Here is a 20,030-nt window from a genome sequence, read left to right as displayed (position 1 = left end):
TCTTGAGTGTTGGCGTGGATCTTGAACAGGGGTTTGAAACCCCAGTGTACGTGCATGAGCCTCATTTCCTGGAGCAGACCTGGTATTATGCTCTAATTAGAGCCCCTGAGTTGTTTTGGCATGTTCACATCAGGCAAAAATGACCTAATAATTGGCCTCATTTCAAGAGCTCATCTTCAGAAAAGCCACATGAGAGCTGGTGCTTCCCTTTTCTTTCTGTCAGGCCTTAATCTGCCACCTCAATGTAGGGCGAGGGGGGTTGCTAGATAGTGGATTAGTCAGAAAAATCTGACTTTAGAATGTAAGTACCAAACACAAAAGGGATCCACCAAGACAGAGAAAGGAAAGAAATAATCCTCCTTCTCCCTGGAAACTTCTTCCAACCATATAAGCATGAGTGAGTTCAATTCAGCTTTGGTGTAACCTGCAGGAGCGATGCACATGTCCTGTCCAAGATCTTTAGAGTTTGAAAAGGTGTTTATTCTATGCTTCATTCAGTGATTGACACACTACCATAATTCAGGAGTGTTAGGCCATCATTTATAAAACTTGTTTCTGCAACCTCTGCAACAATGAATTTATGTGTTGATTGTATTATTAAATAGCTGCATTAGAAGAGTACATGTTCCTACAGTTATAAGAATCTTTTTTCTTACATCTGAGGGAGCACAGATTTCTGTAGGATGGGACTTTTCCCTTCTAGTTAGCATAATTATGGTAATGAGCTAGACTAAAAAGATGGAGAATTCAAGGGATGTGTTTGGAATATATGTTGGTGGTGAGATATGAAACCTTGCTATTTGTGTTGGAGCAAAAAAGCGGAAAAATGCTCAAAAGAACATGGCTCATTTTATAATGCTTCAGTGCCAAAGTGCTCCATAACAGAGTATTGGGAGGCATGAAAGGCAAATTTCAATCTGTTCCCCGCTGTATCAATGGAAAGGCAAATTATTACCCTAGAGAGGAATTCTGCATATGATGGTGGTGTTGTAGTAACAACATTGGGATTCATAATCATTTCCCCAAAAGGTCTGATAATCTTTTTTGCTGGAAAAATGTACTCTCAAATGGAGAGGATTATTATGTAGAAATCCTATGGTTTTGTTGTGCCACACATGATCATACTTTGAGTAAACTCACTAGCAGTTTGCTTTGGAAAGAAATACCTTTTGTCCAAAGTAGTTCCAGCAATATGCAGTAAATCCAGAGCTGAGCTTTCTTCAAGCTTTGGCTGAATGATTTGTTTAGAATTTATTCCAACACTAGTTTGGAATTGTTTCAAGGGATGGGATTTAGTTGCTTTGGTCAGTTATAACTTATTTGAAACAGTAATTGGCAAACTACATTTGATCCTGTGCTTCCTACTTCTTGAGTTTTCTCCTTAGCTGTCACTAATGCCAGTGCATAAGTTTCTTCTGCCTTAGACAACAGCTTCATAAGGCTCCTCGAGCAGTCTTCATAATAAATGGCTTTGGCTCTGGTATCCACTCGGTCGGTGTGGAAGGAACAGGTAGAGGGGAAAGGCGCTGCGGCAACGTGCATGTGGAAGGCATCCCTAACACCGTCGTGGCTTGTGAGTCTGACAGGAATGAAATCGCGATTTTCTGCATCACAGCTCATTGTGTAACTGTGAGATGTCCTCTCAGGTCTTGTGCTCTCTGCGTTGTATCCCCTCTTCTCATCTTCTGCCTCTTTTTCTGCAGTCATGCAGGGGAACTCACAGAAACAGGAGTTACCACTGGAAAAGGGCTCTGAGCTTTGCATAGGCTTGGTTTAGGCTGGATTTTACATTAACCACAATGGTCTGCAGGCAGTTTCCTCCACTTGCACATAATTCCTTCATAAGTTAACAGCCTGTAGCTATCACGAATGACTTGACACCTGTGGAAGGAGCTAAAAGTGCCTACATAGCTCATACAACTTTAACAGCAGCTTCTAGAGGTCATTTTCCAGTGGGTGACTCCCGCAGCTGGCCTCTACTCATTCAACTCCATGTCTCCCTGTGACTGATTACTGCAGCATCAGAGATTATACAGAGGTGTCTTCTTACAGCTTCAGGAGGGAGCCTTCTGCAGGGAACAGCAAGTTAGCTGCTTGCTTGTCTTGCAATTTATAATGTTGGTTTAGTGCAAAGACTTTATCTGTGCTTCATCTGTGTCTCCCTCCTGCCCTGGAGGGGGCATATATACTGTCTCACAGTGATGCAAGAAGTTTTGGGTCATCTTCCTTCACCCATCAATGTCTCAGCACAGCCATCCTACGCTGAGACATCTACCTGCCACACACAGTGAAAACACTACCAGTGAGACATCTGACAGGGACATCTGAGGTCAATGAACAGACAGAAGAAGAGGAAGACGAATGCCGGTTGTGGACACAGGGCAATTCAAAGCATAAGCTCTGAATCTTGTTTCTGTGCATACAGGATGTGATCGTATATACTGTGTAACGCTACGCTGGCTCATTTTTCTCTATTGTCTGCACAAACCTGAGTCTGTATGTGGGGTCTCAAAACAAGGTCTTCTGTCAGAGGGAGAAGCTGTAGCACGTCTCCTTACCTTGGAGTGTATGTTGCTCGGGACTGTGCTGTGTAACCAGCTTTAACTTTATAGGACTGGTGCTGGGATCTTTATTGAGCTGACAAATTAACTGAAGAAAATGAGGAGAAGGAGGGAGGGCAGATCCTGTTAGAGCAAGTAGGTGTTTGAGGCTGTGAAGAACTGGCAACGATGTGTATCGGAACATACCGTCCTTAAATCTGGGGAATCTGGAAACATTTAATATCAAGTGAGAGGTAGAAGAACAGCAGAGAAATCTTCCCAGTGGGGGAAGAAAAAAAACAGGTCACTTGCATTTGTTGTTTTTCTAACTGCGGATGTATTGAGCTGTGTAATAACTTGCACATATCTGGAAGCGATGCAGAGCACAGCAATCAATAATACAAGCAACGATAATCAAGTGTTTCAGCCATCTGACATGAGCAGTCTCTAAAAGTAATTCTCTCCCACAGGACATTGCCAAACATAACTTCAGTTTATTCCTAGTAAAAAAAGTAAATGCTTACCTGCTGTGCAGAGACTAACTGGGAAGGGATGGAGGTGCAGGAAAAAGCATGTGGAAGCTACCCATGCCTGTGATGGCCGGCAGACAGCTGGAGATCTGTTTCCCTAAAATACTTTAAAAGACCTCAGTAAACAGCAAATTTGCCTCTGTGTTCAGAAATGCCAGAACAGAGGGAGCACAGAGGAGCGAGAAGCTGAACTTATTGTTTGTAAGGAGCAAAGCATCTTGGCATAAAAGGCCATAGTGAATACATGTTATTGCCACCTTGGTTTTTGACTAGGTTAAGCTGTGGCATGAGCCCAGCCTGATCTAATAAATGAATGGCAGATGCCACTGAAAATTACCTTTGTTCCTGTGTGTAAGCAGTCCAGACTGCTGCAGCTAATACCACTTCCAGGTATTTACCACAGCTGTTACGTGTCTTTGGTTAGGTTGGCTGGGTCTTCGTATTCTGTTAACTGAATCTCCCTGCTACCAGCCGTACAATTTAGAAAAGAAAATAAAGTGATACACAACTCTTAGAAAGGAAAACAGAAAGAACCTAGGCTTTACCCACATGTATAGCCACATTGCTGACCAAAAAGCAGACAGGAGCGTTGATGATCAGATAGCAGCAATGCTGGGCTATTCTCCTAACACTAGCACCATCATTTGTAATTGATTGTAAAGCTGAATTGCTTCTCAAGCTACTGCAAAAAAAAAAAATCCTTTCTCATTCAGCATCACCAAAGTGACATTTATGTTCCTGGGGATTTTACCATTGCTAGCCTTTTCCAACACAGAGCAGTCAGCAATAGCACATAAATTTTTATGCCTACCCATTACAAGGCATTGCATAAAAAGAGAGGGGGTATAGATGGTAAAATTGATGTGAAAGTTTTCACCATGCCCTACCAGAAAGCGAAATAATTCAAAGCAGAGGATAAAGGAGAAGTCCCAACTTCTGTGCCTCCTGTTTGGAGCGTGCCTTCTGTTTGGAGCGCCTCCTGGACACTCTCCGAAAGCTGGCTTGTTGCTTGCACAGTAAAGTCATTCATTCATTGCTGAGCCACCTACTAATAAAAAGGGGAGAAACAAAGATTGTTAGATGTCTGTGTATCAAATAATCAATACTGCCTTTTTTTTTCCCCTGTATTCATAAGCAATAGAGTGGCAGATAAGGATATAAACCAATCATAGACACAATGTTTAACACAAACTTGTGGTCTGTCACTCTGGGAAGCTTTCCGCTGCATTTTATAGGTCATGGTTCATGAAATTTCACAGGAACTTTCATATATATTCTCTGTAGCAGAATATGACATTTATTTGTTACTAGACCATATAATTTAGGGAGGATGAAGATGCTTTATCCAAAACAATATGTGAGGTAGTCTTCCATGCAGTGATTTCTCTCTAATGTATCTGTATTTGGGGATTTCTATATAATTCTGCAAGCTGCTTATTTATTTCCAATGGGAAATAATAAGTATGATTTAGTAATGATGGTCCTATATGAGGCCAGGATGCCCATTAACTTTAAACTCAGATTACAACCTTTGCTTGTTTTTTCACCTGCTGACCCAGACTTTGACTACAAAAAGCTGTTATCTTCAGTCTTGAGAAACATGAGCAGCAGAAAGTTAATTGTGGTAAGTCAGTGCTAAGCATTGCATCCCAATCCCAACCACCAGGAAAGTGCGTCTCATACTAGTTTTGGCAGTCACAGAAGGAGAGGAAGGACTGGGGGTCGGAGGTTGAGAAGGATCGAAAGTTAAGAACAGCAACATGGGGAAGTACTTCTTTTTCTCCAACACACTGGTTTTGTAGGAGAGTGTGCCTGCTTATATAATATATATCAAATGTGTTCTTGATGTACTTTGTCCCACAGGCTTGGTAGTTCCTTTGTTCATAAGACACTACACACTGGCAAGAACAGTCTTCGCTCAGCGGGGTACGTGCTGGGAACATTTCTTGGAACAGGAGAACCTCTGGCAAGTGACCAGTGTCATTGCTGAGACAGGCTATGTCTTTGATTTTTATCCCTCCAGATCATGCCTTTTGGCAGTAGTTCATGCAGATCTGTTTGGATTAGCCATTCACCTTCAGTGGCAGTGATTCTTCTTCCAGTGCTGGAGGTGCACACACCTTGGGAGGAAGAGGAAGTAGACAGATGTTTTATTTTTTGCAGCTGGATTACAAAATGTATATCCAATGCATGTAGTTTTCCTGGATTTTCCTGGTCCTCTCTTGATCTTCTACCCAAGTACAAATCCCCCAAACAACTGTGAGTTAGCTCTTCTGATTGGAACTTCAGTATTTAAGGACTTGCCTACCAGCACTCAAGAAGGCAGCCTAGTCCTTCTCAGTGAGTCCCTAAATTGCATGATGAGATGCTGTAGAGTCTGTATGGCATGTCCATATTTACAAATCAGTAATTCCTCTAAATTACTACGCTTGCCATCCTGTAGCCTTTGTGACTCTTGGTTTCAATGTCTCTCTTACTGTAATATGAATCGTGTTACCTGGAAGTGCTGATGTGTGTGTCCCTCCTTGCGATGTCCTCCCCATGCTGAGCTTCAGGTGATGCAGGTTTTGTGATTATTGTATCCTGCCTTATTGTGGAGTCCTTGAGGCATCATGTAGCATCATCCTTCTGCTTCTGTAGCCTGGAGAAATGGGGGCGGGGGGGAGGTCATGGAAAGATTCCTTAAGGGATATGTTTGAGGATTGTTGGAGCAGTTCTTGCCTACCCAGTTTTTCTTCATTTCCCAATCTTAATTTATACATGCGGAGACATAGCTTTTGCTACCATCAGTCTCAAGTCCCAGTGTTGTCAGTCAAATTTATGCTAAAAAGTATTCTTCAGACCATTTTCTTGTCAGAAATAAACCCAACCTTCCTCAATCCCGGCAGACTTTGGTAATCACCCTGAATCTTAGAAATAATACCTTGAATTTGATGTGGTTTTGATTATACTTTTACCTGTGCAATTCTGCACCCACACCATGTTTCTTAACATACACCCCTTTCTAAACAATTGTGGCCTACATGAAACTAAATCCCTCATCTTTGTGAAAGTTATGACTTTCACAAGTCAAAGGTGAAACACAATTTGGTCCAATTCTGCTCTGTGCCAGTGTATCCATATACCTGTCTTATTGCATAAAAACCATACAAAAAAATCGTATTCAATTTTGACATGTATTGTGTTTGCTATTATGGTTTGTCGAATGTTTCATTACCTGTTGGACACACATAACTTAGCAATTTGCAGAGAGAAGAGACTATTTATGGTCATCTGCTGGAGGTCTGCAGCCAACCCTTGATGCCATTTGACAAGAAGATTTTTGCCATGGAAGTGTAGGGAGTGGTAGAAACTGGGGAGAGGGTGAGGACTGATAGCTGTAACTATGAAATCCAGATGAGGAGAGGACAGAAACACGTATTACACCAGTTACTTAATGCCTGGCCAATGGACTTTGCAGTGGTTGCTTGAAGGGTATGGTAATGACTTAGGAGGCCCAAACGTTTGGATATAGAGGCTCAGGTTGCTGGGAAGTGCTTCAGCTGTGCAAGAGCAGAGCAAGGGTTCCAATCCTGAGCTGATCATTGCAGGAGAAAAAAGTCAGGAGTTAGCCCAACACAGGAGAGCAGTGTCTTGGAAAGATATTCCTGTAGTATCATTGCTTCTCCCACAGCAAATATTTGCATAAATATATATTCCAGTGAAGCCGTGTAGCATCTTAACAGTGTCAAAGCCATAGGAAAGACTGTGAGACTTGAAACTAAACAGGTTTCCACATTATTTTGCTCTAAGGGCTGATCCCACCAAAGAGTCCATGCATTGCAGAGGTTTCCCCAAATAACTGCGGTTAAGTTCTCTCCCACATTTTATTGCAATACTCCTACATAGCCAAACCCTATTTTGTCGGTTCAGTGGAATTAATCAGATATTCTCTTTATGGAATTCAGTAGAATTAATCACATAGTCTTTATATGGTTTTGCTATGAATGTGAAATTATATTAATATACAGTTAGCCAGTGAATATTACAGTCAACAGTTTCCTGTTAACACAGAGCATCGCTGCCTCTCTTTGGGTAAAGATGAGTAGCTTAAAAGAACATCTTTCATTTACTAGGGGGCATTGAAGATTGTTCTGAATAGAATACTCTTTCACAGAAGCAGAACTAAAAGGATAACACAAGTAATTGCATTCTGTGGTGCCTGCCAGTACTTTTACATGCTATGGAAAAAAAAAAAAATCAGCTATTGGCAGCCTGGTGATTTTAGTAATTGTAACTAATGGGGTTGTTTTGTTTCTCTTTTCTGTGTTTTAGGATGGAATGGGGAACCTGAGAATCACAGAAAAGGGTCTAAAGCTTGAAGGAGATTCAGAATTCTTGAAACCTCTCTACGCCAAAGAAATCCGGTCAAGACCAGTAAGTTGTTGGGAAAGGAATAAGCACATTTCTATAGCACGAACTGTAAGAAACCATGAAGTGTCAAAGTGGTGTGTTTATTGGATAAATTCCTTAGGCCACTCTATACGAATGTAATTTGGGGAGTGAGACTGTGAGTGTCCTTTGAGGAGTTCATCTGAGTACTATATCCTCTGGGCATTGCAAAGTTGATATATGTGGGTTTAGTTTGTGCAAGCCACACTTAAAATGTTTCCAGCACCACTGAGGTTTCAGATTGTCCTTTTGTCTCCTTTCAAGATAAATGACAAACAACCCTCAAATGAGAGACCTAATGTTTCCGAGGTAGAGGGATGGCAGGCAGTTGTTTAACTAGTTACTCCTTTTCTGCAGGGAGCAGAGTTGATGCCTTGGCACAAGGACCTGATCTGTTGTTAGCAGACACAAGAAACCTGTATTATGTGCTCAGTCCTATTTCTATTTCATTTTGAGTTTTAAAATTATGTGCAGTTAAAATTCAGTGCTGCTAGGAGAGAGACTGCTTGACAGAAGTGGCAAGGATGTTAACAACTGAAAATGAGAAAGAACCCAAGTGTGATTGAAATAACATTTTCATAGGAGCACTTCATTGACTGTCAGTGACTTTTGCTCTTTCAAATGCAGTCCTGTTTGTCCTGAGCAGCTTTAAAATAACTGAAACAATTACAGAGAGTGTCCAGGATCCTTCTCAGAAGATGTCATCTGTCTTGTTTCCTGATCCAGAGTGTTAATTTGAGTCAGATGCCAACCTTCCACTTTGATAACAATGGCAGATAGCTAATTAAATAAAGTTAACATCCCTTTATCTCAGCATTTCAGTGCTCTTGTAGAAATTGGAACTTGTAGCGTAATCAACACAACAGCCAATAGAATATCCAATTTAATTATTGAAGGTTGTAACCTCTGTAAGATAGCTAAGTATTGATTTGAACATGGATAATTATTTAGGAAGAAAAGTTGCTAAGAAAATGTTCATGTCTATTAGCATTTTTATCCCTGAATCAAAACAGAAGTGCACGACCTTACATGCCATAGACTGTAATGTAAAATATGTGGGAAGGGTACAGAACTCAGTTTGATAAATACACTGACAAACTGATTGATACATACATTTCTTTAGTTAGATTGCTTGAAATAATATTTGATTACTAAGAGAACTGAGAGCTACTTCTTGCTACTGGGGAGTTTGCTGTTTTATTTTATAATATTAATCTACATTTTAATATGGCCAGGGGGACAAAAGGTGTCCCCATCTTGAGATTATGAAACCATTTCATGGTTTCCACACCATTGACAGTTTAATGAATGCAAGGAACAAGAAATGTATGGTGAGGCCTGTGTGTTCCTTCCTTTATCCTTCCTTCAGGTTTATTTTTGCTGCTAGTCAGAGAGGGATCTTGCTGCAAGCCAGAAGGTCTGATCTACAGGCTAGTGAGTTGGAGCATCCCTCCTGGCTTCAGTAGATGCTATATTAACTATATATTTACATAAACCATATGTAGAGTTTCTCTGACTTCTCAGTGGAGTTAAACTGGCATAGCCTGTGCTGGCTTTCAGGATGCTCACAATAATGTTGGAGTTTCTGTCAGGGACAGGGAGCGACAGGGGCAATTCTGTTGATTTCAATCAACTTCTGCTTTCTTGTGCTGTGTGTGAATTTGCTTGTAAGCAAATTCCCTTGCTCCTGTAAGTAAATGCAAGGGTTGCAGTGAATCAAAGGTTGATAGTTATGAAATATTTATAAATACTATTAAATAATCAATACTTTGTTTTTGCAAAGAACCATAGTATAAGGCAGTATTCTCTTGTAGGAAAGCATGCTAGCGGTTCCTGAACTTGATGAATATTGCTAAAATACAGTGCCAAACTCAGCACTCAGCAAGAGATGAACATCTATAGTAAGTCCATAGTAATCCTCTCTGGGTTCCACAAGTGTGTAATTCAGCTTTAAATATGTAAAGTGTAACAGAAACAAGATGACAAATACTGGTAAAATAAAGAGCATCCCAGAAATAAGCTGCCATAAAATATTTTTCACCTGTTTAATTAAACAACTGAAGAGTTGTGTATGGTAATAGAAAATGGTTTTATATAAAGACCTTCAGATGCCGGTTATTTATAGAAAACTTTCACAGACAACCCCAACAAATAGAATTTCACTATCATTCTGTGTAGTAGATGAAGGGGTGTTTGTGCTGCATGGAAATGGCATGTGAAGAACTGCTTTAAGTGGCTGCTGTCCCATGACCTTCACGTAGGCGGTTTTCCCACTTGTGTCTCAGTGCTGGTCCCCACGCTGCTCTGCTGCAGGCAGAGCTGGGCAATCCCTGCCAAAATATCTCCAAAACATGAATTGTGATAATTCTTGAAAGCCTGAATTTGTCACTGGTGCCTCTTCTTCTCCGCTGCATCTCTTAAGTCCCATGAAGGTGGTAACTAAAATCACACACTTGCTTTCCTAGCAGCTGTGCCTTATGGTTTAAAGGTAGTTTTGGATTTTCCACTTAAAAGAGGATGCTTTTTTCTTTTTTCTTTTTTCCCAAATTAATTTGGCAGGAAGACCAAGGTTTAGAGAGGAGGAAAAGTCCTCAAATCATCCCAAGAGATTGGGTGCCTTGAAGAGGTCTATATAGTAGGCACTGCTCCCTTCATCACCTTCTGGATACTCTTGTTGCTTGTAGCTGTGCTCCTTTTGGAAGGTAACTCATTGCAAGGGAAATTACACCAAGAAGAACTGAATATGTCATACTGTGGCATGCCATTCATGATGACCCAACAAAGACATCTTTTGGGGAGTCCCTTCAAAAATGTTAGCAGAGGGATTGGACTGACATGGTTCAGACCTGTGCTGGAGAAATGGCCATTAAAATCACAAGCATGAACTGGCTTCTTAAAACTGCTTCCAGCCACTTTCTTTCTGCACCACTGCTGCCTCATTTCTCAGGGATGACACTGCCCAGACTTGCTTTCCTTTTCCCTGACCCTCTAAATCCATCTCTCTTCATGTAATGAGGGTCTCTGTTCTTGTTTCCCCATCCTAGTCCTGGCTCAGTAGTACTGGTTTTGTAGTGTCTCCTGGATTAGGAGCCTGTCTCTAAGCATCAGAGATTTCAAATGAACCTAACCTTGTTACTGCATGAGGTTAAAGTTTATCTTGAGATTAATGAATAGTAACTGTGGTAGCAGTGTTTGCACCCTTGTAGTTTTGTTTTAAATAAATGAGATAGGTGCATTCCCTTTTCCAGGAGTGTTCAGAGCATTTTAAGCTCGCAGCTGAACATACTGCACACTAAATAATATTTTCCATGCCACTTGCATGGAACATGAACATCTTGCTGCTTTTAATTAAGAAGTTAACTGGACCGTGAAGTGTTGCCTGTGTAAATAAAAGTGATTTTTACTTAGTGAAGAAGGTGCATTAAGAATGCTCACGTTTCTTTACTTGCAGATAAATTATGGAGATTATTAAAAATTGGAAGGGTCATCTATAAACCCATCTGTAGCTCAGCTGCACTGTCACTCTCAAAATGTAGCTGTCTTTCTAACTGTTGTAATTTATTGTGGACTACTGTATGAACCATCTGTTTGCTTATAAATCAGACAAACTTTGACTGAAAGTTGTACGCAGTGGCACAAATTGTTAATTTTATGTGCTGGAAAGCAATGGCAACAGTTTTGTGGTCTTCAGTCTTCATTGCCTGAATTTGAGTAGAGATACAAAGCTGGAAACTTTTCTGCCTTTGTTGAGAAGAGCTGCTAACAAGCAGGTTGCTTGAAACTTACAGTGAGCACAGATTTAGCTGTCTTAGTGCAATTGAAGTGTTCTAAAGCTTGTGACATCCAGGTCTGTAAGTAACTTAAAAGGGGGAAGAGAGAGAACAGGCTATGTGCATTTTCCATTCCAATAACAACAGAAATAAAATCCTGTGCTGTGATTATACAGGAAAATCAAGTGAATTCTCTCAGGAGCTGTGTGACAGCCAATGAGATGATAATCCCATCTTTAAAAAGCAGAGAAAGACATTGCCATGATAGGATTAGGATGCTTTTGCCTTTTCAATGTTCACTTCAAGTACATAGAAAGAAAAATAAACCTCATTTTGCAAATGTTTGCACCTGAGTTTCAATTTTCTTACCCTGAATCATTTTAAAGACAAGAGTATGAATTTGCCTGGCAAATACTTTTTGCAGTATAAAGCTCTCGATTGGGGTCCTGCCATTCAGCTCTTGAAGACTCTCATACTGATGGGTGGGTCTGGAAACACAGATGGAAACATGGGCACCAACCTTCTTATCTGTCCTCTGCTGTCTGGGGTTGCTCCAAGCTATTCTGTTGCTGCAGAGGTATAAGTGATGGCGAAATTCACTGAACAGATTTGGAGGTGGTTTTAAGTTTCTTTTAAAAGAGATCTCTTATTGTATTTTGCTGGTTTCATGTTGAAGGTTTGCTTCCCATTATTTTTCATCAACTGAAAAAAGAATTTAAAACAAGACTCCTATACACCCCCCCAAAAAAGCCTGAAGCAAAGTACAGTGTCTTATCATTATTGTTGTTATTATTACTTTATTTGGATTATGTTAGAGGTCCATATCCGACTCACTGGGCCAGTGAGTGCCTAACTGAGAGCAGTCTCCTCATTCAGAGTGTTGGAACGGTCACATTGGAAGCTGTACCAAATAAGTAGTGGCTATGTGCAAGTGGCAGAGGCAAGGGCATCTGTTTGGCCTAAAAAATTCAGGGTTTGGACTAAAAAAAATCAGTTGTGAATTAGGGCTAGTAACTGCCGTTCCCTTTAGGGGTTTAGTAAGTTCTCATCAGCATTAAAGTTAGACTAGCAAGTGCATAAAATATACTCGTCTGTATTTTCCCAGCCATTATTTGAATGATAAAAATCTTAAAGGAAGCTTTTAAGAGTGATAAATAATGATTTTGCCAATGTACTTGTCTCGGGTCTGGAAGAAGAGTGGTATAATTTTAAAGCAGAGAAGCAGTTCTGTAATGGACGTATTCTTTTGTATTGTTTGCTCTGCAGGTCTGCCTGACTCAGAGCTAAAAATACACACTGAAAAACAATAAACCATGTATTTGGATTAAACAGTGACATGTGCCCACAATGAGGCATACCTGCCCATGGCCATAAATACATATTTGTAAGCAATGTAACATACCAATTTGGATTAAAAGGCTATATTAACCCATGAGGAAAGGCAGTGTAAATGGCAAGATAATTGTAACTTTGTATTATGCTCAAACTGTGTAGTAGAAATCCAGCTTTCAGTAAAGGCTTAGTTAGATAGCATGAAAAAAGGCTGCTATAATTTTGAGGAAGGAGACAGAATAACTCATTTTCTTCCTTTGTCAGAATTTACAGAGCAATAAAAGGATATCGAATTAGTTCCTGATGATTTGGTCTAGCAAAGCGCCTCAGGATGTCAGCATGCTCACTGAAACCATCACACGGTGGAAATGAAGCTTGTCTCACAGTGCTGCTGTCACTTAGTAGTCCCTACACACTCCCACCACCTCTTTGGCCATTACTTCTCCCAGTGTTTAACTATTCCCTCAGTGATCGATTCTTCAAAGAAGAGAGGAATCTTCTTGTTTTTCACGATACAGACAAGCCTGTAAAAGCTCCTGGCAGCTCTTAGAGATGTTGGTCCCCTGGGATTGGCCTCTGGGGCAGTTCAGGTGCATTGCAGCTTTGTGTAGAAAAAACTCACACTATCTGAGGTCGACTTCTGAAGCATGTTGCTTCCTCTAAGTGCATCTTCATAGCTTGCTGCTCCTTGGTTGAGTTTTGGCAGCAGATGTTGAAATATTGTTTAAAAGCCCTGATAATTAAAGGAAAAAAGAAGAACAAGATTTCTGCAAGCTTCTTGCAGCTGTGCCTGGCGAGCTCTTATTCTCCCTATAGGGCTTGTTAAGCAGTCGCTGTGGCACTGCTCCAGATAACCTTGTCATTTGATTCTGTGCCAGTGTGCTTTTGCTATAAATGTGACTCTCAGTTTGGTCAGTTTGAGTCCTGCTTGCCTGACAGCTATCAGCAGAGAGGAGAGCTGGCAGTCAGCGGGACAAACAGTAAAAACCAAACAGAAGCAGCTGAGCAAGTTGCAAAAGGCATCATTTTGGCAGAAGCCTCCTCACCTGGTGCAGGGATGGTGTTGCCATTGCCATCCAAAGCAGATTTGAGTCCGCATATGGCAGTAGGCTGTGAGGGTCCAATGGGATTTATAAAACTGATATGCTCTCCTCTTGATAAATTTCATTCTTAAGCAATAAAATCCAGAAAGCCTACTTCAGACTGCACCTTGGTTGCCCCAGCACTTCGGAGGCAGTTAGTGGTTCTGTGATATTTCCAGTGTGCTGAAAAGGTGGAAGTTTAAGTAAATTTTACAGCAACTATGAAAACATTTCCCTTTACTTTCATAGTAAAACTGGCCTGAAATCTCTCAGCTTTGAGTTTTGAAGGAGGTTTTTTTTAGGCTGGCTGAAGGGGTACTTCCAATAACATCAGAATTAAATCCTGCTTTGTTTATTCCCCTTTGTTTATCTAATGATCAGCTGTTATGTGGCTCACACGGAGAGCACAGCAGGGAGCTGAAGTATCCCGCCAGCTGCAAAATCCCAATATCCCAAAGAAGAGCAAGAGAGGGAGCTCTGAAGTAAACAAACTTTGAAATAACTCCACAAGTTGCATTTCAAAGCAAAATCTCATGGAGGCTCTGCCTATGGCATTTTGAAAAGGATTTCATTAAATGTTGCTAACTTGTCATAAGCTCTCTTAAATGGAAGGGTAATGGCTCATAACATTTGTAAGCTTTTTAATTTCATGCAATATGAGCAGTGTAATCAACACCTATTAAAGTCAATCAGCCGTGCCAAGTGGGCTACCTACCTCAGCTTTTGTCTATATTTTCATCATGGGTACACCTCTGAACTAACTCCAGGGACAGTATGTGTGTACCCTAACATCAGTGGCGATTCTGTGTCCAGAAAACCCGATACGGTCATTGCAGAAGTGTCTGAACCCCTAAGCTGAATAAGCACTTCATAGTCACTGGTTTTCACCTTCTGGGGAGAGAGTTTGGGCCATGGAATTCATGCAGAATAGTTAACAGCTCTGAAGCTAAACATAAAGGAGATGGAGAATTTCCCAAATGATCTCCCAATGTGTTTGGCTTTTTCCCTTTGACAGGTGAAATTCCTCTGCTTGAGCTGGTTGTGCGAGGAGAGGGGAGCCATTCACATCATGTGTTTGTTTTGCTGTTCTGATCCGATTCCCATCTCCTCTTAGTTTTTTAAACATTTGCAGCTGGACTCTGCAGTCATAAAGACAAGTGATGTGCAGCATAGGTAAAAGTGAGCCACTGGGCTAAGCCTGGATGCTCTGTGGTCTCTAAGCTTTTGCATTGCATTTTTACCATGATCCCGGAAACTTCTGCGTTTCAGCTGGGAAGAGGAGGACAGTGGGGCTCAGTTTTGTAGTGGGGCTGTATTTCTACACTAATGTTGCAGCATAATCAGCCAGCATCATGTTTTCAACTGAATCATGAGCCTTGAGACAGGAGTGCAGGCACTAGAAGCTAAAAGAATAGAATAAACATTTGATTTAACTTATTCCCCCAAGAGGAAAAAGAAAAGATGTGCAATTATTAATTTCAAAGTTGAAATTAAAAATTGTTGAGCTGAATGAATTTGGCAGGTAGTTTCTTGCCTTCCTTGGATATGCACCACTCTCCTAGCGTCTGTTTCATTTGGCATCTTGAATTTGAATGTTACCTCTATGGATTAACTGCGAAGCTGCCGTGAGGCTCGTTTTTCCTAATTAGCCATTTATTGTGGCTTCTCAGTACCCTTACAGGCTTCTGAACCTTCAGGAGCTATACATGACCTTATTTTTTAGATTGGATATAAGGAGGAAATTCTTTCCTGTTAGGGTGGTGAGGCACTGGAATGGGTTGCCCAGGGAGGTTGTGAATGCTCCATCCCTGGCAGTGTTCAAGACGAGGTTGGACAAAGCCTTGAATGAGATGGTTTAGTTTGAGGTGTCACTGCCCATAGAATCATAGAATCGTTAGGGTTGGAAAGGACCTTAAGATCATCCAGTTCCAACCCCCTGCCATGGGCAGGGACACCTTGCGCTAAATCATATCACCCAAGGCCTTGTCCAGCCTGGTCTTGAACACTGCCAGGGATGGAGCATTCATGGCAGGGGGTTTGGAACTGGATGATCTTAAGGTCCTTTCCAACCCTAACTATTCTATGATTCTATGATTTTACTATGTTTATTTTATGTTTATGTACTTATTTTACTATATTTACTTATTTTATCTTATATTTAAAACAAAAAGCACAGGGGGCTTATTGGGGGACACATCAGTCAGCTGATGGATCATGGGGTTTCTGTTGCTGACTATTGCTGGACAGGTTAAAAGAGAAGCTCTGCTGGTACTTGACTACAGCTGACCCAGCCCAGCCCATGGGATTGAACATACTCGTAGAGTAGCCTTGAATTCTCAAGTCAAAACTTGGTCCAAATTTCATCTTAACAAGCTGTAGCCTCAGAAAGAAGTAAGCCTCACAAAGCACCGGAAACTGCTCAGGGGAAAATGTTTGCAATCGTATAGTGCTGCATTTCTCTCTCAAGGGCGAAGGCCTTGAGTTTAAGGATTTACTGCGTCTAGACATCACTGCTGACAGTCAGGACTCTGGCTGCTTTGGAGAGGCTGAAATACAAAACCAACTTCTTAATACTAAAAATGAAAAAGAAATAAAACTTCTTACAGTATGGATGGAGAGAAGATAGAGACAAATAGACGAAGGAATCACTAAAAGACAAATAACAAGATCCAATTATAAAGAAAAAGGTTTTTCTGATATTTCCAGGAAGCCTCAAGAACAGGTCTTCATGTCTTCTTACCATAGGGCAGCAAACACTTCTGCAACTCTTCAGTTGATCAAAACTATTTCAGCAACAGTTACGTATTTTATAAGGCAAGCTGTGCTGTCATTAGGAAGTGTAGGCACACACAATTAGTTTTACAGACAGTTCAGTTTGTGTGTTCTTTGATTTGCAACAGGAAAGGAAAGACAGACCTTCCACATTTCATTTAGCAGCTGCAATGCTAGTAATAAAAGTTTCTCTGATTGTTCAGTTTTTAAATGAGAGATACTGGATTTGGAGAAAGAAGAACACAGGGAAAAACAAGAACAACTCTCAATTTGCTGCTCTTCTTTTAGGGCAGATTGGTTGAGAGTCTTTAGAAAAGTGACTTGCTGCTTTTGAAAGGAAAAATGTGATTTCTTTGGCTGTTAACATCTGCCTGGTTGGAACACCTCTGTTTCTGATTTCTGTTTGTCTGAGGCGATGCCTGGTCATCTGCTCCCATGTACACCAGCATTTCAGAAAGGGGGAGTCCACTCCAACGTTAGTGGCAGAGTGTTGGAGTGCAGGACACTACTGTATGTGTGTGATAAAAGTGGCTATAAATGTAGTCACAGAGGTAGGCATTTTGACTGTCAGTGAATCACTGATTTAGGCTTCAGTCCAACCAGATACTTAATTATGTGCATAATTTACAGGCATAAGTAATTTCATTGACGTCAGAAAGGCTATTCGCATGCATAGAGTTGGGCGTATGTTGTGTTCTTTGCTGGATCATGCCCTATAATTTCTCCATATACTACATGTGTGTGGTGGAGCAAAGCCACTGACAGGCATCCGTCATGCTGGTTTCTGTACAAACATGGGGACAGAGACTGTCTTTTGCTCTAAAAGGTTTTATGTTGTCAATAGGTAGATAAAGTGTGGGACAGGAGATAGGGATGAGGGTGAGTGTCGTGGTTTAAACCCAGTAGGTAGATAAAGTGTGGGAGCAACAAATCACCACCGCTACTATCAGCTAAAACAATGATAAGATGGGGATGAGTCCTTCCGGGCAACTCCCAGTTACCCCCCCGGGCCTGATGGGCTGTGGTATGGAATACCTCCCCGAGCAACAGCTTCCCCTCCTCCCTGGCAGAGCATGAGCCTCACAAAGTCCTTGGTCAGGGTAAACATCACTTTGCTTGTTTGCTCCTACAGCAGCTTAAGATTGGTATGAGGGATCCTGTGCCTGTGTGCATGCTCATTTTCGTAGATCCCATGCCCCAGGTGTAAAGGAGTCTGGTGATAAAGCTGGCAGATATTTTCAAACAAAAGCTGATACAATAAGAAGTTGTCCTTGAGGCTGAAGGAGAGCAGTTTCCATGGTGCCCTTTTTTGTTTGTTTCTTTTTTCATTTTTGACTGCAGGTTTTCTGTATAGAATGTTACAGGTCTGTTGATTTCCTCTTGATTTGCTGTAATTCTGAGTCCAGTGAACTTTCTAGGTTTGCTTCCAGTCTGGCCTTAAAATTTTCTAAGACAGGTTGTACAAAGTGCTAGCAGGGAGTCTGCTTCTCATTTCTCTCTGAAAGAGAATAACCTATGGGACAGAAAGAAAACTCAAGGTGTTTCAGCTCACAGTATTTCTTCCTTGTTTGTCCATCAGGGCATGATCCTTGTTTGTCATCCTTACATATAATAGCAGGAGATTCCTCACTTTCAAGCCTTAAATTTTCCCTGAGCAAAAGTGGAGCTGAAGCATCCGTAGCTTTTGCCTTCTCATCACTCAGGTTCCTCAGATAACATCAGCTGGACAGTGCTGCTGCCATCCAGCTTCCCCCAGATACAGCCCTTCCAAGGATAGACACACATCTTCCTTTGGAAAGTTCTTCTTTATAGTCTACAGGGGAAGATTTTATTTAAAGTTTATTTCAACTACAGCAGTACTAAAAGTTTATCTCCAAAGCACTGTCTCTTTATGAAAATGGTGAGTAAATGCATGCCAAGATTTGCTGTTTTCTTGGTGCAGGATGCTTTGCTGGATTCTTAATTTCTAGTCTAAAACTAGGGAATTGCTAGAAAATTGCTTTTATGATCTATGCTTCTTACTCTTTCTTTCCAGCTACAGCCTGATGCCCTGCTTCTTCTTGAGCAAAATAATATACCATTCCATTGTCTCTTTCTTGATTTAGACAAGGGTTGGATTTAATGAATAAAAGTGGTTAACATCTGAGTTCTGTTTCTCTGCTAAGAAACCAGCAGCAGCTGCAAAATACTGCTCATGGCATCATGAATTGGTGGCTACTGATTTGGAGAGAAGCTTGTTGTTGACTGAGTCACTCTTCACAGTGCCTGGAAAGTCTTCTGTTCCAAGTACTAACGCAAGCTGAGCCTTCGTCTTTGATGTGATCTGACAAGGCAGCATAGAGTAAGATGCGTTTTTTTCCAATGAGAAGCTTTGTAAGACATCAATATTTAAAAGCAGAGAAGTAAGTAAAATTACAGCAGTCAGGTTGATTGAAGGGAAAAGAGAGGTCATTTGTCTGACAGAAAAAGCATATCTCTCCAGCAAGGCTTTCAGCTCCTTAACCAAAAGCTCTTGCCTTTGTTTTGATTAAGTTGATCTGTAAGAGTATGAATGACTCATTATTTTTCTTAAAGTCATGATTTTCCTAGGTATACGCTGCAGATTAAAAGTACAAAGTGGGCATAGCTGTTCATCACCTTCAAGCAGTTCATCTTTCCCTTTAAGCAAATTCGCTTGTGTTGTACACACCGGTGAAGCCGCACAGTGAATAGCCAAATAATCTATAATACAAACGCACAGCAATTGCTGTAAAAGGTCAAGAGTAAGTGACTGACCTGAGCTGATTTAGTGACTTGATTTCCAAAGAGCCATGGCTGGAAGATGGTGGGTTGATGGCATGAACTTGAACACGTTTCCTCTGATGCTTCCTGGGGTGGAGTGTTCAGAGCAGGCTCTGTCCTCCGGGTTTTTGCAGAGCATCCTTCACTGTGTAAATGAAGTAAAGGTCACACAGGGCAATGGCACATATGTAATGCAATGCTGATGGCTTGAGAAGCACCTTCTATTGCATGTTTACTGTTGCTTCAAGCCAAAATATTTCACTTGTGTTCCGCTACCTCTTGAAATCCCCAGCTCCTACTGCAAGCTGACTTTTGCTATGTATGTTTCCTTGAGATCCCAGCAGTTATTTGTAAATGATGAACCTTGATGTTGGTACACAGTTGTGAGAGCAGCAGGCTTTTTGTTTCTTTCTGCAACTTTATCTATTATGCAGCATTCTGGGAAGCTTAGCTGAGGTAGAACAGGAACACACAAGCCCTTTCCTGGCAGGAACCACTGGTCAGGCATCTTCACTGACCACGTTTGTGCCTCCAGAGTTTTGAAAGAACTTCAGGAATAAAAGCATCAGGAGGCAAATGCTTCTGTTTAAAAGTGGAGGCAAGCAGGCTGAGCCACCCTGCTGGTTGCTCAAAGAGCAGTCAGGGTCCTTGGCTTTTCTGTGCCTTCCTGTGCTCTATTTTACCTTCACACATGCTAATCTCTTTTTCTGCTTTTGCCATTGCTCACCATTTCCCAAAACAACATTCCTGTCTTCTTCCAGGCATGGAAAAAGCATCTGCTGCTTTTTCTGT

At 41.2% G+C, this 20,030-nt stretch overlaps 1 protein-coding gene across 11 annotated transcripts in view; it reads left to right on the top strand.

Annotated features, from left to right (window-relative positions):
• Positions 1-20,030, top strand: part of SGCD (sarcoglycan delta) — a 325,796-nt gene that overhangs the window by 246,918 nt on the left and 58,848 nt on the right. For all 11 annotated transcript variants that reach the window (XM_057411983.1, XM_057411980.1, XM_057411982.1 and 8 more), the window contains one exon: positions 7,385-7,486. In XM_057411983.1, the coding sequence (XP_057267966.1) occupies positions 7,385-7,486 (102 nt within the window). The remainder of the gene's footprint in view (positions 1-7,384; positions 7,487-20,030) is intronic.

This window comes from Pezoporus wallicus, unplaced genomic scaffold (assembly GCF_028554395.1).
Source record: "Pezoporus wallicus isolate ANWC-B61680 ecotype Strahan unplaced genomic scaffold, APGP_CSIRO_Pwel_v1 contig_6354, whole genome shotgun sequence".
Taxonomy (NCBI): Eukaryota; Metazoa; Chordata; class Aves; order Psittaciformes; family Psittacidae; genus Pezoporus; species Pezoporus wallicus.
This window is presented reverse-complemented; position numbering and strand designations above follow the sequence as displayed.